A 23,590-nucleotide genomic window follows, 5' to 3' on the forward strand; every position below is an offset into this window, starting at 1 on the left:
TGGTCGCTTGCAGAAATAATTAAGCTCTTATACATTAACTGACTGGTCTTTGTTCTCTAGCTGGGCCAAGAATTCTTCGCTACCTAGATCCAGTAGTTTGGCGCTCATGCCGTCTACGGTGTCATTCATTTCACGTTGATAGGCACTCATCTTGTCCCGTAATTCCACGCGGCTGGTAGACAAAATTCGAACAGCAAGAAGTCCAGCGTTCATGGCGTTTCCAATGGCTACCGTCGCGACGGGAACGCCCCGTGGCATTTGCACAATGCTATACAGGGAATCCACGCCACTTAGAGTAGAAGTTTTAACAGGGACGCCGATGACAGGCAGGGATGTCATGGAGGCCACCATGCCAGGTAAATGCGCGGCCCCACCAGCACCCGCAATTATAACACGCAAACCACGACCTGCGGCGTTGCGACTATAAGACATGAGTTTCTCCGGAGTACGGTGTGCCGAAACAATATCGACTTCGTAGGGAATGGAAAAAGTTTTGCATATGTCTGCTGCAGCCTGCATTGTGGGCAAGTCGCTCTGAGATCCCATGATGATGCCTACAAGTGGCGTTGATTTCAGCGAGCCGCCGGGCAAGAGCGACACGGGAACGCCTTCAATGGCCAACAACGCGGCCAGATCATCATCGAGTTCACTATGCGAATTGGCCGTTACGTTAATATGTCCCATTTTCCGTCCCTTCCGACAGCTTTCCTTACCGTACCAGTGTACACTTGCTTTCTTCATAGACAAGGCCGCGTCTGACGAACGAATAGTTTCTTCCATGGAATTGGAGTGCGCTCCGAGGACGTTGACCATTGCGGCCGCCTCGACAACCATGTCTGTACTGCCTAGTGGTAAACCACTAACACCTCGCAAGTGATTTTCAAACTGTGAGACAGCACAAGCGTCCTGCGTATAATGTCCGGTATTGTGTGGTCGCGGAGCTATTTCATTTACCAGCACTTTCCCATCTTTGGTCAAGAATAGTTCTACGCCAAACATGCCACTAGCGCCGGCTCCCAGCGAATCAATCGCTCGCGCCGCAAGGGCTTCACACACATGTCGGGTTGATAAACTCACGTTCCGTGCTGGCGCCAAAACAACTCGACACACGGAATCCTGCTGAATGGCGTTGACGGCGGGATACGAGGCTGTCGTGGTCCCGTCACTGGAACGCACGACCATGACGGCAATTTCCATGCTAAAATCGACCCAGCCTTCGGCGTAAACGTCTAAATCTTCCGCCGACGTATCTTGTACACCTAAACTCGTCAGTGCTTCTTCAATAGCAGCAATCTCGTTCGTTTTCAAAACAGCGTTGCCGCGTCCGTCGTATCCGCCTTTGCGCGACTTGAGCATGAGCGGGAGACCCAGCGTATCTGCAGCTTTTTGAATTTGCCCGACGCTGTACGTTGCGGCATAGGGAGGCAACGGAATGTCACCGTGCGCTTCGAAGTGCGACTTTTGCACAAACTTGTCCTGAATGATGCCCAATACTCGTGAAGAGGGTTGCACGTTGACACCTTGAGCTTCTAAAGCCGCCAAGGCTTGAACATTGATGTGTTCAATCTCCACAGTCAACACGTCAATATCGACTGTTTCTTGTACGAGCTGATTGATCTTGGCGGCATCTTGTAAACTACCCTGGACAATGCGACTATGAGGAACGACCTGCGCCGCCGGTGAGGCTGTTCCCAGGGCGTCTAAAAAGCTCATTTGAATGTTCAAACGCGGCGCTTCCAAGGCCATCATACGACCTAGCTGTCCACCACCGACGCAGGCTACCTTCAGACACGCTTTCTTGGGCGCACCAGCAGTAGGGTTATTGCCACCAACCGCCAGTGCATTTGAAACCATGTTATCAGTAGCAGAAAAAGATGATTGGATCAAGGAAAGCAAGAATGTTACTGTAAATCACATGAGCACAGATTTCCAGTGGTCTGCATTCTCGTGCTTTTCACACTCAAAAATGGATGGCTTGGATTGCTAGCTATCAACGCGATATTGAATAGAGGAAAATCTCGCGTTGTTCGCCTGACGTTGTACTTACGAACTGACCTTTCTATCCTGACGCACGAATACGTGGCACTAAACATTGTTTTCATGCAAGAAAGTGAAGAACGGCATTATGATTATAAATATAGGACTGAAGGGTATTTAAAATTATGTTTAAGGATACAAAAAGCGAAATATTTAAAATTGTGCAGCTACATTTCCATCGAAGAGATCAAGCAAGACCTCTCATTTGCACTTTACTGTAAGTTGCCCATGAGTTGTGCTACTTTCGTGCATGCGTCAGACTCGTATCGCAATTCCGCATTAAGCTGATGGTCCGCGGGGTCGGAGCCGACGGATGTGGCATCCCAATCATCGTCTGAGACCATGCTGACGAACGAACGGCGTTGTTTGACGTCGTTCGAGATTTCACCGGCCATTGTAGGAATTTGAACGATCGTCGACCAGGAAGGGCTTTCGTTTTTAGTATTTTCTATAAAAGTCGATGTAGAACTCGTTTCTGTTTTCTGTTCGTCCGCCCCTGAGTCGAGCACTGGGAAATATTCAGTCCATGATGATACACCTTTTTTCTTTACATTGCGTTGGGTTTGTGGCACCTGTTCGCGATGTACCTTTGACTGAGATTGTACTGCCATTTCTATGAAATGGCTACCGGGATCGTTGCTTCGTTCGAGGTTCTCTGACTTTAGTACAGCATCGGAAAGCAGCAGCTCACGGATCTTTGCAAGGGTTGCCTGCCGTTTTCCAGGGGAGCCACCTTGCACAAGTACACAGCATGGAGATTGCCGCTCTACATTGACACGGCAGCCAAATTCTGATTGTAATGAGCGAACAGTGGACCCTTTCGTACCAAGGATCACGGAAATTTGATCGTGCCGCAACGGCATTGACTCGCTCATGTCGGCTTCTTCCCGGGCTTGCTGACGGAAAGCTATCCATTCCTGGATTGCTGTTTTGGCAGCGGCAACAAAGTCTTTCTCGCCCGTTATTCGAAGACCTTTGACCGGTGTATTTCGCATGGTTTGAATGTTCACATTGTGAGTTTCGGAAAATTTCTTGATGTTGGCACCTCCGCGCCCGACGAAGGCCGGATAGTATTGTTCCGGAATCTCACAAAATACACATCGCTGCCGCTCTTTCTCTAGAAAATCTTCTACTTCCTTCCGGCCGTTATCGAAGCTTTGCTCATTTTCCGACGAAATAACAATTTTTCTCTTGGTACTATCGACATCGATTGAGCATCCAGTGCGCTTGCGCAGCGCGTTGATATTTTTACCGCCTTTTCCTATCGTAGTAGCTACCAGCCAGTCTTCGGATGATTCGAGTTCAATCACATGAAGTCGGCTTAACGATAATTGCATTCGCTTCTCAATTTCATTCTTCGCCTTGGAAACTTTGGAGGCTTCTTGGGCGAAAATCAGAATCGCGTGTGTGTCCCGATCTAACAGGACAGATGCACCACCCGAAGCAGATGAAACCTCAGCCAGTACCGCAACTTGTCCTATAGTAGATAGCGAAGCCGGAGGGACGGCAAGCTGCGTGAACGACGAATCAAAAATAAAACCAAAAAGGGAAAATAGCTGGAGCTTTGCGCCCTTGACCTTTTCTCGCTGACCTGTCACAACAATGGCTGCTGCGCTTTCGTCCACCGATAGCTCAACACCCGAATTCCTTTTAATACGTGTGAAATGGGATAAATCTTTGCAGGCATCCTGCATCTTGTGAAAGTAGTCTATATCCAACACAATTCGTCCTTCATAGATACCATACAACTGCTCCTTCAACAAGGCGACAGCGTCATTGACATCATGCCTACATCCGCGTACCGTAACCTTGGTTTCACCTACACTTATGCGCACGGGGACAGTTTTTTGAATCAGTGCTGCAAGTCTAGCACTGATCAAACCCTTAGATTGCTCTTCCGAGACGTCCAGACTTTCGACTACGGAAGCAGTCAAAAGCAATCTTGCTATTTCTAAGTTGCAATCCTCCACAGCATCTGCCGTCCCACGAACCGTCACATGGTCATTTGTCCGATGTACTTGGACTGTGACGCCGTATTTTTTTTCCAAGTCGATCCTGGTTTTGCCACCGCGACCAATGACGACACCGGCACCGTCTCGATTCAGTGGAATCTTGGCGACTCTGTGGCCTTCACCGCCGTATAAAAAACTGTTCACTGCAGCTGTAGCTTCATTGACCCTGTCCTGAGGCCCTCGTACCGTAACGACTTGTGTTTCCCGATTCGAACTGAGTTGCACGCCAAATGAATTGGAGAATTCGACAATCGGGCTCTTTTTACCCCCCTCCAATAAGACTTTCAAATCATCGACATCTACCGCAAGTTCTGCAATGTAATTTTCTGAAATGACATCTCGCACCAACGATGCGGCTTGCGGCAGACTCTCCGCACTGCCGCGCAGGACAATTTCGTTCGTGTCGTCTTGAGTAAATAATTTGATATTCAACTTGTTCATTTCTTTTATCTTTGAAGAGCGCAATACGGCGGCAACCACGGAATGGTACGTCTGAGCGTCCAGCTTCACACGTTCCAATTGATTGTCTCGGACCATTGCCTCAATCTCCGCCTGCAAGGCTTGTATTGGCGCGGCCTCGAGTCCACCAATGGTTACGATGCCCCCGTCACGATCAATAAGCAGTGTTGCTGCGGGATGATTTTGCATCAATTTCCGAATGTTGGTCCCACTCGGTCCAATTAAGAGTGGAATGACCAAAGGATCGACCCGAATTTGGACAATCAGGTTTTGTACACGTGCAGCCTCCTTCTCTACCATGGATACTGCTGTTTCCATGTACATGGCCTTCCCTCTGAGTACAATACTACCGCCTTGGTCCCCTTTGTCGCCCACGTTGACGGGTAGCGCACCAGGAGCAATAGTTTGAATCGCGTCGTTAATGACTTTATGTGTGGCTTTGATACCCAGGCCACTCTGATGCAAAAAGACTTCTTGCACGTTTCGATCCACTGGTACCGTTTTCACGACTCGCTCGTGGTCGGCCATGATTTGTTCGATTTCCTGTACGGCTGCAGTGACGTTGTCCACCGGTCCGGTAATTTCCATCTTTGTCGTGGCGGTGGTAGACATGCTATTGGTCTCATTGCTGTGATCGTTGCTCGCACTGCCACTCGGATTCCTAACGTCCATGGTCACTTGATGCGTCTGTACCATGCGGGTAATGTTATTTCCTTTTTTGCCCAGGATGACCGATGCTGCGGCGGCGTCTACCGCCACAGTTTTCGTCACAATCCGCCAAAGTTCCATTTCGTGCTGCACGCTGTCCAAGTCGACCGGGATCCCACGAAGCCGTACCAAGTGCTGCTTTTGATGCTTGCCCCTTTGAATGTCGATGTAGACGTGGGAATAGCGGGATCGCAAATCCTCCAGAGCGGTAATGTGTTTAGTGGTCCAGTAGGCCACCGTACTGGTGGAAACAAGGGTGGATAAGTCGCGTTCCGTTGTATCCACTATACGCTGGACGGCCGGTAGGGTGCATTCCAAAGCCTGGTGCGACCCCTTCAAGGCGAGTTGGTGTCGTTCCCGATCAACGTCAATGGTCACGCCGTACTTCTGCATCCACGCCCGTACATTGCTTCCGTCCTTGCCAATGACCCGACCTAGTTGAGCCGGAGGACAGTCTACGAGCACCTTTTGGAGTTCCGCGACGTCGCAACCGAGTTTCCGCGCCGTGCGGGTCGTTTGCAAGGTATCTCTTAGCGCGGCAATCTGTTGCGTTTGCGATTGCAGCGACCCGCGCAAACTCGCCGTGAGGGCCTTTTCGCACCGTATTGCGACGTCAGCGGCCGTGTAAGTGTTGCACACGCAACGCGCGGCTTCCAAGGAATGTATTCGCCGGAGCAACGCCTTTTCCTCGGCCAAGGAGAGACTGTGCGTTTCACGGTATGTTTCCAGTGTTCTGTGGGAAGAAAAGGATCGAATTCTAGTGAGAAAATCGCGCTACCGAGCGAGTGCGACTGGAGCGAGGGGGCACCGATGTGTCGGCGTTTTTGTGGCGTTGGCGATGGTACGTACCGGAGTTGTTCGTTCACGTCCGCGAGGGGTTGCCGGGGTCGTGGAGGGATAGCGACCAAGAGACGTTCCAGTTCTTTTTGACTCTTTCGGAGTTCCAACTGTTCCCAAAAAGTAGGTTGGTGTGAAAGAGTACACAACGTGAGCGAGTGAAATGGAATCAAACGGTTGGACTGGGATGCATTGCTTCACACATCCTTCCACACACAACAAAGTGACAATGCCCGGCAGTCTCTCTGTCGCCAACTCGCGCATGCCGTCGCATCGTCCGACCTACCTGCGTCGTTGCTCGCAACTGTATCGTCCGAGCCAGGCGACTACGCAGTTCTGTCTCGGCGGGAGATTCCTCGGTTGCCGGTAAGGAGGGTTTGGCATCCGCCGTCATGGTACGAGATCGAGAGGACAGAATGTGCGAAGCGGCGCAATTGTTCTAACGGGTGTCTATCCGGTGTGTCCCCGACTGAAGTGTGCCAGCGGATCGGTTGTAGCGAAGGTGACAATAGAGAGGTTTACCAATACGGCGGAAAACGAACCGACCAAACCTTTCGTATAAGCAACCTCGACCCGATGCGTCCGTCACATACAAACGAGCCGCCCCCGTCGCGTACTTTAATGGGTTTGTGGGGTCCGACGGCGTGGGAAAACGAGTGCTGCCGGGCCCAATGGCTCGGCATCGGTGTTCCCCATGGAACCGTAAGTAGTCATGTTTGGTCATTCTCAATGACCAATCCGACGAATGACACTTTTAAATACGATAGAATGTCTCCGCAAATTTTCAAAACTCCCACAAAAGAATGTTCTTGCGCATCACCCACGGTTCGACTCCATCGTGTGCGCCCAATGTCCGGCGTCTGTCAGCCTTGCCACGGTACACATCCCGAACCCGCCATCCCCGCCAGCCGGTCTAACAGTAACAAACAGTAACCATAACCAAAACCCCTCTTCCGGTTTCGGAACCTATGTACGTCGGACGGACCACAGCGCACCCTTGGACCGGAGATGTGTTGTCCGTCCCTCCCCAGCCATTCGGTATCTTGTGTCGCTGGTTTTTGGATCCGTTCTTTCCGAAACGTATACATTGTCATCATCATCACAACCAACACACGACCAAACACTATCACTACTTCTACAACTACCAGAAAACGTGTATCGCCCTGCATGACGCTCCCTACCGTCTATTTGCTTTCGGGGACGGAAGACGGCAGTGCGTTTGCTCAAGAAGTTTGTTTAATACTCGCCGCGCGATTCGACATGCCCAACGTGCAAATCCGCTCCGCCTCGGTACCTTTCGATCGACTCCTCCCTGCATCCTCAGGTCCACAACAACAACAACAACAAAGCAGCAGCAGCTTCCGTTGAGATACAGCAGTAGTGACACTGCCGATGAGGACGGCACCGGAAATCCGACGACTCCATCATGCCTCTTTGTCTGTCTCGGACCACCGACGGCGACCACTTCCACTCTGGAAGCCGAATCGCCCTTTCCCATTATTACGCTGCCCACGCCCAGTACTGGGAATGACGTGACTACACCATCCGCGGCACTCACTGCCGCACTCTCTATTGCCAAATGCTGCAGTCTGGCCGACGCCGCCCTCCGACAAACGGTGGCCCGGGTCATCTTTCGTACACGCCAAGCCCGTCTGGTCCAGGACGCGCAGTGGCGTACACAGTCATCACGGTACCAATCCCGCATTGCCGGCTGCTTTGATCGGAACCAACAAATTACCGGGGACCTGGTGACTACCACCGGTCGCTTGCGGGGCAAGGTACGCGATCGGTATCCCGGAACGAAAAGCTTGGCCCTCGTCACCACCGATCGACAGTCCGGCTTTGATCGGATGCTGGCCCGAGTGCCCTACAAGGGCGCCGTCCTCAATTTGACCAGCGCTTTCTGGTTCGAACAAACCGCTCACATCATACCTAATCATCTCGTTTCCGTGCCACACCCTTACGTAAGCGTTGTGAAACCCTGTCAACCCTTTCCAATCGAGTTTGTCGTCCGGTACGTAATATTTCCCACAAGCGCGTTGTTGCCAATGGACTAGTCAGAACGTCCCTCATATGTGTGCTAAATAACCTTATTTCTCTTTGTCTATTCTGTGGGACCATTTCTTGAAACATCACAGCTCGTACATGACGGGTTCCACGTCCACATCCATTTGGAGAAACTACCAGGAAGGGGTACGGTCCTATTGCGGACACGATCTTCCCGACGGCATGACGAAGAACCAAAAGCTGGAGTGCAACATTCTGACACCTACCACGAAAGAAGAAGACCACGATCGACCCATCTCACTGGTCGATATTGTCGCCGAAAACTGGATGACGCAGTCGGATTTGGACGTCTGCGCCGCTGCGGCACTAAAAGTGTTCGCGCTCGGCCAACAGGTTGCCGCTGCTCACGGTCTCATCCTGGTCGATACCAAATACGAATTCGGTAAGGACGAACACACGGGTGAAATCTTACTAATCGACGAAGTGCACACACCCGATTCGTCCCGCTACTGGTTGGCGAGCACGTACGAGGAGCGCATCGCTGCCGGAGAAGAACCCGACAATATCGATAAGGAATTCTTGCGTCTGTGGTTCCGATCGCAGTGCGACCCCTACAACGACGAGACACTACCGGAAGCACCGCGAGACTTGGTGTTGGAACTAGCTCGACGGTACATTTTACTGTTTGAAATGATCACTTGGAAGGACTTTGATTTTGATGCCGTCACGGGTGAAGATGAAATTACCAAGGCGATTGAAGCAAGCATCCATTGAAAGACGAACGACCTTACCTCACGCACATTTTTGGGGAGTGTCGAATGCAACCCTTGGCGCTTTACATAAATATGCATGAATGGATGTAACTTTTACTTTTAATAGGATCTTAATTTCCACATCTGGTTGCTGCATTGGCACCTCGACACGTTCAAGAGCTGCCCACATTGTTTTCCATTTTGTCTGGTAGGGCTGCGACTGGAGGGGGTGACTTAGCCGCTACGGCGAAGCAAAAGGCACTGGACAGGTAGCCAATGCAGACCCCGGCGGCGAGTAGATTTGCCAGCTCGGGAGAGGATTGACCGCCCCCACTCATCGATCCGTAGAGAAAACCCAGTAAGCTGGGCGCCAAGTTGGCAAACGCACCTGTCAAAGTAAACAAACCTTGTGCCGTTCCGCCAATGCGGGGGCCCACTGTGGACTGTAGCGTACTAATGGTAGGTCCGAACCAGCATTCCGCTACAAAGTACTCGGCCGCCAAAAAGGCCATTGCAGTTTCAAAGGACTGCTCCGAATTCACTGCGTAGTACCAAGCTGGGGCTGCCAGAATCGATCCAACAACCGGCACCCACAGTCTTCGACCTACGGGATCATCGGCTTGGTCCTTGACGGCATTGGACGAAAGCCAGTCTGCCGTTGCACCACCCAATAGCCCACTGAGACTAGCCCCGATTGCACTAATTCCGGCTTGAGCAATGGCGTACTCAGACTGTTGGTCGCTGAACACCATACGAAAATAGGGCGCTCCCCAAACACCGATGCATAAACCTGAACAGAAGCGCAAGAAACTACCAAGAAATATCCATTGGACACGACTGGTGGAGACAGCTTCTTGGACGTCGGCGAGTACCGAGCCATCGGTCGCGACACTTGTACCATCTGACGCGAATTCTTGTCCTGTGCGTTTTTTGGGATCGTCGTCCTCTACCAAAGCGACGGTCGCGACCGCCGACGCAAAACCAATAGCCGAAACGACAAGTAATGTGCTCCTCCAACCCACTTGAGTATCCAAAATCAGTGACAACGAAGCCAACCCACTAGCGACAGCAACTCCTGTACCGTACACGCTCGTCGCCAACGCAATCCGCTCTTCTGGTACGCGCTCTTTGATTAGCGTATAGGCCGTTGGCGTCGAAAACGCACAGGCCAAACCCATGGCCACGCGACACAGCAGTACTTCGGTATACGTGTTGGCCAGTGCTGTACCCAATGTTGCGGCGGACCAACCGAGAGCAGCAGCGATCGTGAGCGTTCTGCGATTGAACCGATCGGACGCGATACCAGCTCCCAAGGTTGCCACTGCATAGAGTGCTGTAAAGGCAATAGATGCCAGCAAACCGTACTGGGCCTGATCAAAGCCAATATCCACATTCATCGCCTGAAAGGGAATCGCGTCATTGGAGAAATCGACAAGATAATTAATGGAATAGCGATTCCATTGGTTGGTAATGTACACGAACCAGAGAGGCAATACAATCGTAGCGAGCCACCCCGCTGATTCGGCAGATAGGCTTTGATCCTTACTTTCATCGCTTTCGTTGTCCGATCTCGCTCTCAGGGGGTGCTTTTTGAAAGTAGACGGAGTCAAAGTGGGCTCACGGATGCAACGTGTAGCGAAGTCCGAGTGACATAGGTTGGAGGGTGATCGATACCCGCACGTTGACATTGGCGACTGAAGGTTGCTCCTTGGCAAGGTGGAAAAAGGAACGAAAGCCGCGACGGCTTCTCTCTGAAAATGAAATTGACTGGCTATCACAGCAAGATTCGTCAGATACGCACCGCGGGTGAATCTCCGCATGTGGTTAACGGATGACTTCATCGCGGATTGTTGTCGTCAAGCGAGAACACAACTTTACACCGTTCTTATACAGAGTCACTAAGCACGAACATAGAATCTACCAAAAAAACTTAGGGAGAAATGTTGGGCTGCTGTAGCCATGCCGTGTTCTCTGCAGTCGTGGTCGAGAAAGGGGGTAGACCCGTATAGCGCAACACAATTGTTTCATCTCATCAAAAAAATCGTCATGGTCTCGCGGTCCGAGCGACTAACAGTAGGGAATTCGAAATGATACGAAATTGTGGTTTCATCGTCATCCAATCGGAGCAAAGACAGATTTTATCCTATCTATTATGTGTCATATCGATATCGCATCAACTAATAATGTGTCAACCTTATAGTTGCAACTACAATTAGCTCTTTTCCTCCCCAAACTCTCTCACTGTCAGTCAATATCGAAATTGACCCTCTAGCTAGTCTGCCCTTGCCTTTGTACAATTACCCTTATGAAGAGTCATCAAACAAATACGGAATGCCTCTACGAACCCTAGAGACAGACCCGGTAGGCTCACCATCCACCAATACCTTTTTGGCCTCCTTGACGTTCACAAATGGACAAAATCTTCGCAAATGCGACTGCGACGAGTGTGGCATCTCGGTGGTACCGTTCGCTATTGCCCAGGCCGTAACTCGCTACAAACGGCAAAAGCTCGAAAGCGGACCGTTGAAGCGAACGCAACACAGATCTTTGATACAACGACACGGCACTATCTCCGTTTACGAATGGTTAATTCCCGTACACGCGGAACCTTTAATAGAATTCGGCAACAGCCATAGATTGGTTTGGGTCAAAAGACTGCCGAAATACTCACAGATCCAGTCAATCGGCATGGGTATAATTGGGTCGAGCACCGAAGAAAAAGGTCGACTGAATGAAGATTGGGAGGAAGGCAGCATCTATCTTGTCCCCAGTAATGGCGGGAAAGCAGTTGGCTGGGTGCATGTCGATCTGCAAGCAGGAGACAATCGGCTTATTTCCGACACCGAGACAGCATTAAGGGAAACGAATGATGTTGGACCCGTTCTCCTACGGATTGCCAAGGTTCCGACCGCAGCGATAGATGCTTCACATGTGGAGGGAAATGAAGAAGCGCATTGGTCAGAAAAGATCCGCCGAATTTGCTGTCATACCGTAAGTAACTCGAGCGGCGTATTGTCAGTCAAAGATACTGAGGCGTTAAAAGAGGTAATAAAAAGCCTTTAAACTACATAGTTAATAAAGAAGTCTAAATAAGTACCTTTACGTTCCACTGCACTCTTGAAGAATCAATCGATCTAACAAAGCGTCCCCAAATACCCTCCATGCCAAGTGAATTATTTTGCGAGCCAACAAAGCCGATTCGGACAGATCTGAGGCATAAAACGCTAAACCGTTATGCCGAAAGATGCTCTTGGCTCTCTCTAGAAATAATGCTTTTCCCTGATCGATCATCGCAGGATTCTTTTGATGCAACAGAACTTCGCCACTTTGAAGTACATTCGGCATGCTTTGTAACGATTCTGGAGGCCACGTGACGGTTTCACTAAAGCATGTCTTCATCCGCCGCTCCAACACTTGGAGGACGGGATCCTCGGCCTGCAAGACTGCTCGTGTGCGACCCCTGAGAGTCTCTTCAGCAGCAGAATCTATACTGTTGGAATTTGACCATTTTCGAGAAAGATTGATCACGGCTACCGATACTTCATCTTGATACTGACCGGGCGTTTTGCTTAAAGGTTCGCTGATGGCCTGCACTAAAGCGACGCGACGACTCTCCAAAGACGGAGTGTCCTCGGTCGCGAGCTTGAGTACGTCCGGAGATTGCTTCGCCGCGGTACATGCGTGCAATGCTAGGGCCGACCCAGCTACTGCTAAACGTGTCAAGGATCGGATCCTCCGCAAGGCATCTTGATCGTGGTCCAGAACTTCGGGTAGTTGCAGCGGTGGCCGTGTGCCGGGACGGAAAACAATCTCGTCTATCCAACCACGAAAGACCAAAGCCTGTCGCGCCTCCGGCGAGACCAGCAATCCTTTTCTTTCGCTGTCCGGAATAGCAGCGAACAATTCCTGAATCCACAACTTCGTGGCCTTGGCATTGTTTAGTTCTACCAATGACCCGTGACTCTGCTCAAAATGTCGCCGTTTGAGTGCCACTCCATGCTCGTGAATGCGCGGCGCCCAGACGCGACCCAGGTAGAAATTTTGTTTATCGGTCTGACACTGCTCAGCCTTTTGTAACAAGTAAAGTATCGATGTGACCACAAAAGATAAGTCAACGTGATTCGATGGAGACTGGGCCGTTTCTAGCCACGCCAACGTGCTCATACTCCGAGCTGGAGACTCTAATTGTACAAGCGCTTGTGCGGCTTGCACAACGAGCCCGTTCAGATCAGCCAGGCTTTGGGCTTGCAAAATAGACTCCTTTTGCAAGAGCCCATGGAGGTCGGTTCGGGAGGGTACCAACGCCCGTAGATGATTATGGAGGTCGCTAAGTAATTCTTGAACTGCCGAATTTCGTTGGGATCGTTCCGATTCGTCGAGTACGCGATCGCGAAAGGCAGCTTTCAGCATTACACTGATATCATTAATGCCAGTATTTGTGCGAACACGAGCTAAAGACTCATCAAAATTTGTAAAGGATAAGGTTTCCAAGTCTGCGGGCTGACCGGATATCGTCAGTTTTGAAAAGTCGGAAGGGTCAGCAAGGAGAACCCTGTGGATCAAGCTCGAGTCAGCAACAACGCTGGCCGGCAAATCTATGTCCGACATTGCTTGACTCATCGTGAATATTGCTATTATGCCGTAAATGATGGTCAACCAAAAAGGACGTCAAATGTTGCATGTTTCTCAGCCTCGGCCACGTTCAATAGAGAACTGGTTTGATGCGAATTACGAACCCCAAACTTTCCGGTTCAGGTTTACAGTTAGAAAGGAATTTGACACGAGATTCCAGGCTTTCCGTTGGCTGCAGCAATCACGGACGATTTCGAACGACTCAAGACTCAGAAAACAAACCGTAGAGTGCCCGATTCACAGACAACAATCCTGCCTTACAGTTAGCGACATCCTTTTGCAGAGGCCGATAATTACAACTTTACTCTACTATACGTTGCATTACACGAAACAAATCTGTTAGGAAGGAAGAAGGATGCCATGAACACCATAAAAGAAATATTGCGGATCAACGAAGAAGAGTTAAAACGCGGGTTGGCCGGCACGGCGGCTTCTTGGCACCAGCAATACGCGCAATCGGCGTGGGTCTATGTGGGTAACCTGGACCATGCTCTTACGGAAGGGGACGTCATTTGCGTACTTAGTCAGTACGGCGAAATCGAGGACTTACACCTGGTGCGCGAAGAAGATACGGGCAAGTCCCGGGGTTTTGCCTTTTGCAAATACGAAGACGCGCGATCGTGTGTGTTGGCGGTCGACAACTTCACCGGGATCGAGGTACGAACATTGTTGCGGTTGGCGTGAACTTCTGGAAATTGCATACCTTATTTACAACCTGTTTCGGTTCTTCAAAGCTTTGCGGACGATCGTTGCGGGTTGATCACGTCGAAAACTATCGTTTACCGAAACACTTAATGGACAAAGAAGACCAGGCTACTGTACCGTCATTGGATCCAGGACACGCCTACCAGAATAAGGAGCTCGCTAACGAGTACAGTCTCGATAAGGGCCATGATTTGTTTGCACCGCCATCTAAAGAAGAAAAACCAGACGCGAATGCAAAGGAGGCAAAACGCGAAAGGCAACGGGAGCGTCATCAAAAACAAGAAGAAAAAGAACAAAGGAGGAGAGACCGCGAACGCAGACGGTCAGAACGCGAAGACAAACACCGGAAGAAACGGGCTAGAGAGATAAGTGCGGATGAGCGACGCGAGAGGTCCTCCACCGACAATGACACACACAGAAGGCGACGAAAAAACGAAGGAACCGACCGAGACCGAAAAAGTAGATCGCCTTCTCATGAAATGCCAGGAAATCAGTTTTGTTGATCTTTTCATCAGAATATTTGAATGTGATTCTTCTTCACCCACGATCGACTTTGTCAGCTCATTTGGCCGATATTTTTTGACGGGACACTATTTATGACAAGCACAAAATTCACATTTCGGCAACAAAACAGAGATAAAGGGTAGGAGGCAGTCGATGAAGACGGTATAGCAAAAATGTCATAAATGCATCGCATCTCCTCCTTTAGGACTGCTTGGGTTGATGTGCGTAGCGGATTTTTGTTGACTGTCTTTTTACAGTTAAGCTCCACGAGATGGTGAAATATTATTCACGTGGCTTTGAATTCTTTTCTCGGCTCGATCAAAGGTAGTACCTTTAAAACCCTCCTTTGAATGAAACCCTAGTTCATGAGATGTTGTACATATACAATCCGTAAAAATGAGCATTTCGTTCTGCAGTAGAAGTAGATCCTGTTCACAGTCAAATGTTTGACAATGGTGTCCAGTCCTAGAATACTCTTGGCGGCAAAGGCTGCTGATGATCCCCTCGTAGTAAAAACACTTTGTTTGTTGAGGGATTTCTACAAAACGAACACACAAATCAAAGAGTCTCATGGCTTGACGCACGTTCTGGCCGTTTACCGGCACGCAGTGCACGCTATCGACTCTGTCGAAGACTCGCGTTTTACTCACCCAGATGCCGTTGAGATTCTCCTTGCCGCGTTGTTGCACGATGTAGACGATCGGAAATATTTTCCTGATCAAGCCGCAGACGACTGCTTAAACGCAAAGAATATTTTGAACAATGCCAATGTCCCAGATCAAGCCATTGCTCGAGTCCATAGCATGGTTCAGATGGTGAGCTGCTCCAAGAATGGGAATTCCGTGCCGGAAGAAATTCGCGAATCCAATCGCTACTACAAACTCATTCCAAGATGGAGTGATCGACTGGAGGCTGTCGGGCGACAAGGTGTCGTTCGTTGCTACCAATACGCCAAAGAAAAGAACAATCCGCTGTCTAGCAATGCTTCGCCCAAGGCCACTACTTTGGCAGAAATGTGGGAGTTTGCCTCTCCGTCGAGGTTTGACCAATATCAGTCGAGTGGTGGGAACTCGGCCGACATGATTTCGCACTATTACGACAAACTCCTCCACGTTGCGCGGCCACCAAAAGAAATTGTTCAAAATCGATACCTTGAGGAGCAGGCCGAAGCAAGTGTCGCGCCTCTCATCGAAGTTTGTCTACGCTTCGGTCAGACAGGTACTGTTGACGAAAAGTACTTACAAGCTTTAGCATCAGAATGAGGAATTTGAAGATCGTGCAACTAGAGCGGTTCATTGGTATGAGCAGCGCTTTAGAGTCTGGGATACATTCATTTTCCGGATACAAGATTTAAAGCCTTCCAAGGAAACATGATGTCTTGTGTGAAGTCTGTTCATGATGTAACATCAAATCTAGCATTAGCGATATTAATAGTTATGCTCGTTAGGATGACTAGTATAAAGGTGCAAAAGCTTTGATTGCAATGCCATGCCTCACATGACATGTGAATTTGATGCGACATGCGTCATGTCTTACATATTCTCAAATACTTAATGTAGCTTTTATTCAATATTTTGAAAAGACAGTACAGATTGATGTCAATTAGATATGGCAAGGCGCGGACGTGGCGTCGGTCTTCAGGACCGAGAACCACGTGCTTCCAGTTCGCGTTGGGAACTTCCTTGATTATTTGTCTCCGCGATAGTTTCGCGATAAGGTCAACCATGCATAGGTATTCTCGTTGTTCTGTCAAAACCTGGTTGTGACACTCCCGGCATCACACCTTGACCGTGGGTGCGTCGATCCAACGGCGTCCAAAATGTACATCACCATGATCAGACTTTCCCAGTTTGTACTTGTAGTTCTACTCCTATCATTAGACCTGATTGAAGGCTTTTACCGAGGAGTCGTCGAGACAAATGCATGGTCGCCTCCGGGAAAGCGACGAAATGCGAACGGTCTGGTTGCTCCGCGAACGTGCTCGAGCAGGCTGTGCGCGAGTTTCAGGTTCAAGAATGTAGAAGAAATGCTGGATAACTTTCGCGAAGAGCCTCTGCTCATATCGTTCACAGCCATAAATTGCGGTCCATGTAAATTGCAAAAAAAAGAGCTTCAGGCGGTATCGAAACTTGTTGGCGCCAAGTTTAACATGGTGGCGATCGACACCGATCGGTGGCCGCGTATTGGTACCAAGTTTTCCGTAGGAAAGCTTCCTTGCTTGGTTGTACTAAAGAACGGTGTAGTACTTGCCAGACTTGAAGGCCTGACGAAGGCGGAAGTCGTGGCGGACCAGGTCCGCGCTTACCTTTTGTAAAGCTATCCCCGCACGATACCAACCAGTCTACACCACCCCGCTCAGCAAGCTCTTCACACATATCGAGAAAGCGCTACCCTCTCTCTCTCCCCATCAATTTTGTCCTGTACGCATGCTCTGAACTTAAAAAAATGCTGATAAGCTATAATGAACAGTTACTTTGAAGTCAGACAAAAAAAAAGGCCGATGAGACGGACGTAGTTGCTACAACCTCGTTGTTTAGGCCGACATGCTATCAGATAGAGAGAACGGCAAAGAATATGTGTCGGTGACGATTGTAAACACTAGAAGCTAGTAATAGAGCGTTCCGGCAAAGATGCACTCCAAGCTATCGTAGGCAGATGTACAGAAGTGTATACACTTCGAAAACCAGGAAATACGCTACGGGTTGCCAGCATGGCTCTATTCGGCATTTTTAAACATTCACTCCATCCACACTCGCAATCTTCAGAAGATCCTTATGCTGCTCCAGAACAGGATTCACTTCTTCGGCCATGAACTCGTCCACTTGTTCCGGCGCACGACCACAGAATTTGCGCGGGTCGATCATCTCGTCCAACTTGCTGTGGACGGGTGCAAACAATGGATCGTTTTTGATGCGTTGCATCAAATCATTCGGTTTACCTTCGCCTTTGACGACCGCACCAGCGTCCATGGAGTGCACACGAATAACTTCGTGCAATTCTTGACGATCGCCGCCAGCCTTGACACCTATGTCAGCCGAGAAACAAAGGCAACATTTCAAGATGAGACATCACTGATTCCCTACGAAAAAGTCACTCACAGTCATTGCATTCTCCGACTTACATTCCATCATGATGTTTTCCGTGGCCATAAACGGCAACTCCGCCATAACGTGCGCTTTGACTACTTCGGGCCACACGTGCAAACCGTCGCTGATGTTTTCCAACAAACTCAGAATAACGTCGGTTCCCAAGAAAGCTTCCGGTAGAATAATTCTCCGAATCGCCGAATCATCCAGGGTGCGTTCGAACCACTGAGCCGCGTGCGTATGGGCCGCACCATCCGGTAGTCCCATCACGTACCGGGCAATGGAGCAAACGCGTTCGCAGCGCATGGGGTTGCGCTTGTAGGCCATAGCGGAGGAACCGATTTGCGTCTTGGCGAAGGGTTCCTCCACTTCCTTGAGGTTGGCTAGTAGACGAATATCACCGCACATCTTGTACGCCGATTGCGCAATGCCAGAGAGGACCGATATAATATAGAATTCAATCTTGCGGGTATACGTTTGTCCCGAAACAGGGATCACCTTGTTGAATCCCATGAGCTCACACACGCGTTTGTTCAACGCCTTGACCTTGTCGTGATCGCCGTCGAAGAGTTCCAAAAAGGAAGCCTGCGTCCCGGTGGTACCCTTGACGCCACGCATCGGCAACTTCTCCAACTCCGTATCGATGCGTTCCATATCCAACAGCAGATCCTGCATCCACAAAGTGCAGCGCTTGCCCACAGTCGTCAACTGCGCCGGTTGGTAGTGCGTAAATCCGAGGGTTGGTAGATCGCGGTACTTTTCCGCGAACGTTTTGAGTGTCGCGAGAACCTTGACTAGTTTGCGCTGTACGAGCTTGAGGGCGTCCCTGATCTGGACAATGTCGGTATTGTCCCCGACGTAGCAGGAGGTGGCTCCCAAGTGAATGACGGGCATGGCCTTGGGAGCAGCGGCACCAAAGGCGTGCACGTGTCCCATGACGTCGTGCCGGAATTCCGACTCCTTTTGGGCGGCCAGTTCGAAATCGACTCGGAAGAGGTTGGTCCGCATTTCTTCCAACTGCTCGTCGGTGATATCGATACCGAGTTCTTGCTCGGCCGTCGCGAGTGCCGTCCAGAGCTTCCGCCAGGTGGTGAACTTCATCGCGGGGGACCAGACAAAGCTCATTTCCTTGGTCGCGTATCGAGACACCAAAGGGTGTTCGTAGGTGCGGTGGGACGGTAAGGCGTCGGCGGGGAACGTCGCCGCCGCTTCCAAAAACTTCTCCGCATTCGAACTCATGATCGTGCCAGTCCTAAGTGATCTCGTGGGAAACGATAGAGGGACCAATGTATTGGTTGAATGGCAAAGTTGGGCTTTGTCGGAACGATGTGGGGACGAATAGGATAGATAGATACGCCACGACGGTGTGCGTTTGTGCCTTTCTTGTGGTGTGGAAATTGCGAGCGACCCGTTTTTTCCCAGGGTGCCTTTCTTGGTGGGCAGGCCAGGCAGCTTGCCAAAATCCGTCTGTCAATCATTTTTCTGTTGGGAACGCGGAATCCACAAAAAATTTGAGTCCGAACCAAATATATCGATTCCGGGGAACGAACAGTAAGGAAATCGAACCGTATAGGTAGTACGTACTTTTTTCCGTACCGTGTGTACCAAAGAGGAGAGAGTGTGTCCCAATCCGCGTGATCGGCCGGAACGGTACTCTTGTTCCGTGTCCGCACCGCTAGGTAATATGGTTCGGCTCACGGCCCAACCTATGGAGGACGCGGAGTGGCGGAGGGTAACCCGCGCGAACCGGGCCGCGGTACACTACGATACTACTATCCCGTAAGGTGCGCACCGCACCGGGAACGTTGGACGGGAAGACGAAAACGCACCGGCCTCTCTCTCCCCCAAAACACCCCACGACATCTTCCTTTCCACGCACTTTCCTTCCTTGAACAGTATCGCCAGCAGCACCATCTTTGGCAAGTCCGTCTCTTGAAACATATACGTCAAGGAATTCTGGTGGTATCGCTTCCTAGCCTTACAAGGTCTACCCCACCTAAACTGTCTTACCTTGCGATGTTTCCTCACAGTTCCCGCAACCAAGCAGTTGCCGTCCGAACTCGCGCCCACGGGTGCTCCTCACGGTCAGTGATCCCGCCCCGTCGCCATCCCAGGGACCCTTCCGGCGACTACGACTGGTGGGATCGGGACGAAAAGCGCCAGTGCATCGAATCGTCGTCGACTGACGCACCAAACACTAGCACGGGAGTGTCTCGGAACGCGTGCGCTGTAACAAAGTCACGGCCGCCCACCGGACGATTGCACCAGTCGACCGAATGGGACAACGACACTGTCGATAGCGTCATCGACAACCGGCAATCCCCGCTTTCTTTCCAAAGCAATGGAATCTGTAAATCTCCCAGTACTATCAAGGATGACGTTCGGCCTTGCACGTCTGCTTCTTCGAGTCGGCAAGAGTCTGATTCCACTGCGGTCGTCCGAGACTTTACGGAGTATCGGACAGCCTTGGCCAAGAAGTCCAGTTCCTCCTCGTCCGTCAAATTCCAAGAGTTTGTTGCCCTAAACGAAAACGAACTCCGTCAAACGCCTCCCGAAGTGCTCTACGACACTGTACGGACCCTTCAACATCAAGTCCACGTACTCGGCTCAGCTTTGACGTGGAAAGACGATAACGCCACCGAATTTGCCCTTCATCTGGGCCAAACGTGGGCGGAACAGTCGAATCACTTTCATCACAAAATGCGAGAACTACGCCAGCGCCACGAGACGCAAGTTGAAGACATGCAGTCCCACATTGAACGACAACGGGAGAGTTTGCTTGTGCTAGATACCGAACTATTCCGCATGCGTCAACAACTGGCCAATACCACCGATTTGCCCACTCCATGGTCAATGCCGCAACAAGCGGTAACGGCGGAAGATGACGACAGCGACAACGACAGCGAAACATCGTCTAGCTCAGCATCGTGGTTGCAGGATGAGATTCCGTCCGATATTGTGTCCGGAGGAGAGAATTGTCCGGAAAAGACCGACACACAATTTCTCGCCTCCAAGGTGGAAGGAAATTCTTGGCCTACAAACGTCGTGCAAGATACCGACCAGGATGCGTCGGAAACGTACTCGCAAAGCTTGTTTGGGGGAGGGGAGTGCGAAGTCTAGGTTTGATTGTGGTCTGTTTTTTGTGGAATCAGTAGAAACTACTATCTAAAAACAAGGTCTGTCGTGAATGTTTGTAGAAAAGTGCATACAAACAGGCCTTTTCAATCTCGTACGTGTAGATCATTGGCAAACCCATCTGGGCCAGTCGGTGCACAAGCCTGTACTTTCCAAGGCAATCGCTTTGGTGCGAACAGGATAGGGAAATAAGACCTGATCGAGCAAGCGTCTGGGCGCGATTAACGGTAGAGTTTCTAGCTTGAATTTGAATCCACTTTTGTTCGTTTTCGATGGCTTACTGAAAATCCAATCTCCGACTCGGTGTCACATACAATGTTTGATACCGTCGCTAGCCAAGCAACCCCCTCCAATGATTAACTACATGGCCGACGAAACAGAATTGGGTCCGATGTACGTGTATCCAGCGTTGTTCTTTCCGACATTGTAGCTACTCTTGGATTTTGCGCTCCAACAGAGAATGTCGATCATATTTAGGTTGAAGAGCATCGTGAGCACGACTGCCGACGCCTCCATTCCTTAAAAGATCCCAAACACCGTAGTCGTTCGACACATCCAGGGCAAATTCGAGGAAGTCATGCTCCGTGGCATTGTACCGAAGTGGTGACAAAGGGCTGATTTAGCAGTCATGCTTCGTCTCTATGTTTCTGGATGTAGGAAACTCGCGTCAGCCGGCTCTATGTTTGCGTACCACCCGAAAGTGGAAACCAAACCAGTGGCGTGAGCTGTTCTGGATACCAACTGTGTCTAAAAAGAATGCACGTCAATTCTATTTCCGACAAGCGTCGCTGCGAGATCAAGTCAGGGTCGAATCGTGGGTTACAAAACGCAAAGTGTTTGTGGTGGTGCTTCATCTGATCCGTCCCAGTGACATGCGAAACATCATTGATGGTCCATAGAAAGAACGTGTCCGATCCAGCCTAGTTTTCTTGCTGGACAAAATGTCTTCCTTGTCAACGGCTGCGTAGTAAACATAAAGACACCATAATGAGAACCAACAATCGTGCTGATCTTCGTGCATGGATAGTAAACTATCCAAGGCGTACAGCCGACCTGATGTTAACCATAACTGCGTCAGATATCAAGCAAAGCTGTGCTCCCAAAGCTCAAGTTCGGTCGAAATTTCATCGAGGCATTTATTGGCACAGCCAGAGTCATTCCAGAGACAATCAGTTTCTTCTGGTGAATGATAGATGCCGCCTTCGGAGCAAGGAAACACTGTTTTTGGCAGGCATCGATCGTGAGCGAGAGCCTTTGCTTCTCGAAACTTCCTGAGAAAATGATCGAACTTTGTTCGACCGAGCTTGTCAATGGTTAAATCCAAGCTCCTATTGGCGGCTTGAAAGACCGCGTGATCCCATTGCACAATATTTTGCCATTCGTCCGTACGAAAAAATTCCTGTAAACCGCTCGATACAAAGCTTGGCCAAATGTACGTGCACTTTTTGTTGGGCGATCCACCAGCATCATCGTATCCTCCGTGTCCCTTGGCTTTTAGGTACAGAATGTCGGCCAGCGGTAGTCTCAACAGCATCGCCAGCGCCACCGCGGATTCGTCCATACGCTCGGTCACGCCCACGAAATCGTAGTCTCGAAAGATACCGTTGACCGTGGCTACCGGGTCAGTCCGTCCTTTTCGATAATTGCTGGTCGACAGAGCGTCTAAATAATAATCGTGAATCATGTCGACTGGTCCGTGACGAACATAATTTTTAAAGTTTTCGTCGGACGGCTCGGTCTTTTTCCGTGACACTTGGAAATGAAAAAATTGGGAGACGACCCGAGCAGTGGGATCGCGAACGAGTGTCCACAAAAAGCTGCGTTGCCGCACGCGGGTGGGGAACAGGTGACTGGCCCACCCGTGGTCGTATCGCGTGCGACACATTGGTTCCGGGACACCGTGTGCGGTCGACGGCGGGGGCAAGTTCCGTGCGGCAATGTTCCGTGACATGCGGAGCGTAATCCCCGAGGCGGTACTGGATCCCGTCTTGTAGGGTTTGAGAAAGAGCAAGCCGTGGTCCGTCGGTGTCGTCTGTACACTGTAATCGACCCAATTCGGTTCGGCTGGTTCGCAGGGCAACGGACGATTCCGAGGCCAAGCATCAAAGGCACGCGCCTGGACTCCCACAGCAGCCAAGGTGTCGTTGTCCGATGCATCACCGGGCAGTGGCCGATAGTAGTACCGCGATTTGGACGTGGTTGCAGGGAGTGGGGGAGAATGTGGGACCCGCGGGCGGTCGCTGGGCTTGCGGTCGATGTTTGTCGTCTTCGTTTTGGTTGGGACGGGTACGCTGGTCGCGTTGACGGATTCCGCGGCGAAGACGGTCTGGTTGCGCAAACTCCCGGACGAAATCGTTCGTTTCGGCACGTTGTTCGTTGTGCAAAGAGTATTGGGACTGTTGTAGTAGCGTCGGTCGTGAATGACACTAATGGCTTGACTCGTTGCCAGAATCACCACGATGAGCACGGCGTACTGCGAACACGACAACGATCTCATTTGCCGTAGTGAGGAGGTCCAACCCGCGATCATGATACCCTGAGACTGCACTTTCCCTCTCATAGACAATGGCGCACTGTAGGAAAGGCGAGACGACCACACGGTGGATACTGTGGAGGGGGCGGGAGGAAAAGTGGTACGCCACGCAAAACAGGTTTGTTGGTGTGGATGGGAGAGGTTTGGCGGAGTTTCCCTCAATTGTCCCTAACTGCGTAATTC

General features: G+C 50.5%; 11 protein-coding genes across 11 annotated transcripts; 5 read left to right on the top strand and 6 right to left on the bottom strand.

Moving 5' to 3' along the window:
* Positions 1–27: 27 nt before the first annotated feature.
* On the bottom strand, positions 28–1,878 carry PHATRDRAFT_56626 (predicted protein; the record flags this gene model as incomplete). The annotated part of the gene is made up of 1 exon (XM_002177867.1): positions 28–1,878. The coding sequence occupies exon 1, from the start codon at positions 1,852–1,854 to the stop codon at positions 28–30; it is 1,827 nt and encodes a 608-aa protein (XP_002177903.1). The 5' UTR covers positions 1,855–1,878.
* Positions 1,879–2,225: 347 nt separating this feature from the next.
* On the bottom strand, positions 2,226–6,543 carry PHATRDRAFT_56624 (predicted protein). The gene is made up of 3 exons (XM_002177868.1): positions 6,340–6,543; positions 6,066–6,163; positions 2,226–5,949 (listed from the first exon to the last, which is right to left on the bottom strand). The coding sequence occupies exons 1-3, from the start codon at positions 6,445–6,447 to the stop codon at positions 2,250–2,252; spliced, it is 3,906 nt and encodes a 1,301-aa protein (XP_002177904.1). The 5' UTR covers positions 6,448–6,543; the 3' UTR covers positions 2,226–2,249.
* Positions 6,544–7,021: 478 nt separating this feature from the next.
* Positions 7,022–8,909, top strand: PHATRDRAFT_56630 (predicted protein; the record flags this gene model as incomplete). Its single annotated transcript, XM_002177556.1, has 2 exons — positions 7,022–8,067; positions 8,192–8,909. 2 exons carry the CDS (start codon positions 7,022–7,024, stop codon positions 8,832–8,834), a joined length of 1,689 nt encoding a protein of 562 aa, XP_002177592.1. The 3' UTR covers positions 8,835–8,909.
* A 76-nt stretch (positions 8,910–8,985) lies between these two features.
* On the bottom strand, positions 8,986–10,818 carry PHATRDRAFT_43382 (predicted protein; the record flags this gene model as incomplete). Its single annotated transcript, XM_002177869.1, has 1 exon — positions 8,986–10,818. The coding sequence occupies exon 1, from the start codon at positions 10,651–10,653 to the stop codon at positions 8,986–8,988; it is 1,668 nt and encodes a 555-aa protein (XP_002177905.1). The 5' UTR covers positions 10,654–10,818.
* Positions 10,819–11,878: 1,060 nt separating this feature from the next.
* PHATRDRAFT_43383 (predicted protein) lies at positions 11,879–13,476 on the bottom strand. Its single transcript, XM_002177870.1, has one exon. It carries the CDS (start codon positions 13,430–13,432, stop codon positions 11,912–11,914), a length of 1,521 nt encoding a protein of 506 aa, XP_002177906.1. The 5' UTR covers positions 13,433–13,476; the 3' UTR covers positions 11,879–11,911.
* Positions 13,477–13,804: 328 nt separating this feature from the next.
* On the top strand, positions 13,805–14,256 carry PHATRDRAFT_9701 (predicted protein; the record flags this gene model as incomplete). The annotated part of the gene is made up of 2 exons (XM_002177557.1): positions 13,805–14,101; positions 14,179–14,256. Coding segments are annotated over 2 exons (375 nt in total), but the record flags the coding sequence as incomplete, so codon positions are not given.
* An 849-nt stretch (positions 14,257–15,105) lies between these two features.
* PHATRDRAFT_32585 (predicted protein) lies at positions 15,106–15,915 on the top strand (the record flags this gene model as incomplete). The annotated part of the gene is made up of 1 exon (XM_002177558.1): positions 15,106–15,915. The coding sequence occupies one exon, from the start codon at positions 15,106–15,108 to the stop codon at positions 15,913–15,915; it is 810 nt and encodes a 269-aa protein (XP_002177594.1).
* A 516-nt stretch (positions 15,916–16,431) lies between these two features.
* On the top strand, positions 16,432–17,130 carry PHATRDRAFT_43384 (predicted protein). The gene has a single exon (XM_002177559.1). The coding sequence runs from the start codon at positions 16,473–16,475 to the stop codon at positions 16,965–16,967; it is 495 nt and encodes a 164-aa protein (XP_002177595.1). The 5' UTR covers positions 16,432–16,472; the 3' UTR covers positions 16,968–17,130.
* A 252-nt stretch (positions 17,131–17,382) lies between these two features.
* Positions 17,383–19,096, bottom strand: PHATRDRAFT_18087 (adenylosuccinate lyase; the record flags this gene model as incomplete). The annotated part of the gene is made up of 2 exons (XM_002177871.1): positions 17,775–19,096; positions 17,383–17,678 (listed from the first exon to the last, which is right to left on the bottom strand). The coding sequence occupies exons 1-2, from the start codon at positions 18,976–18,978 to the stop codon at positions 17,383–17,385; spliced, it is 1,500 nt and encodes a 499-aa protein (XP_002177907.1). The 5' UTR covers positions 18,979–19,096.
* A 327-nt stretch (positions 19,097–19,423) lies between these two features.
* Positions 19,424–20,859, top strand: PHATRDRAFT_32588 (predicted protein; the record flags this gene model as incomplete). The annotated part of the gene is made up of 2 exons (XM_002177560.1): positions 19,424–19,461; positions 19,524–20,859. The coding sequence occupies 2 exons, from the start codon at positions 19,424–19,426 to the stop codon at positions 20,857–20,859; spliced, it is 1,374 nt and encodes a 457-aa protein (XP_002177596.1).
* A 1,096-nt stretch (positions 20,860–21,955) lies between these two features.
* PHATRDRAFT_43386 (predicted protein) lies at positions 21,956–23,484 on the bottom strand (the record flags this gene model as incomplete). Its single annotated transcript, XM_002177872.1, has 1 exon — positions 21,956–23,484. The coding sequence occupies exon 1, from the start codon at positions 23,432–23,434 to the stop codon at positions 21,956–21,958; it is 1,479 nt and encodes a 492-aa protein (XP_002177908.1). The 5' UTR covers positions 23,435–23,484.
* Between the last annotated feature and the right edge of the window lie 106 nt (positions 23,485–23,590).

The sequence above is a fragment of the Phaeodactylum tricornutum genome, chromosome 2 (assembly GCF_000150955.2).
Source record: "Phaeodactylum tricornutum CCAP 1055/1 chromosome 2, whole genome shotgun sequence".
In the NCBI taxonomy this organism is placed as follows: Eukaryota; Bacillariophyta; class Bacillariophyceae; order Surirellales; family Neidiaceae; genus Phaeodactylum; species Phaeodactylum tricornutum.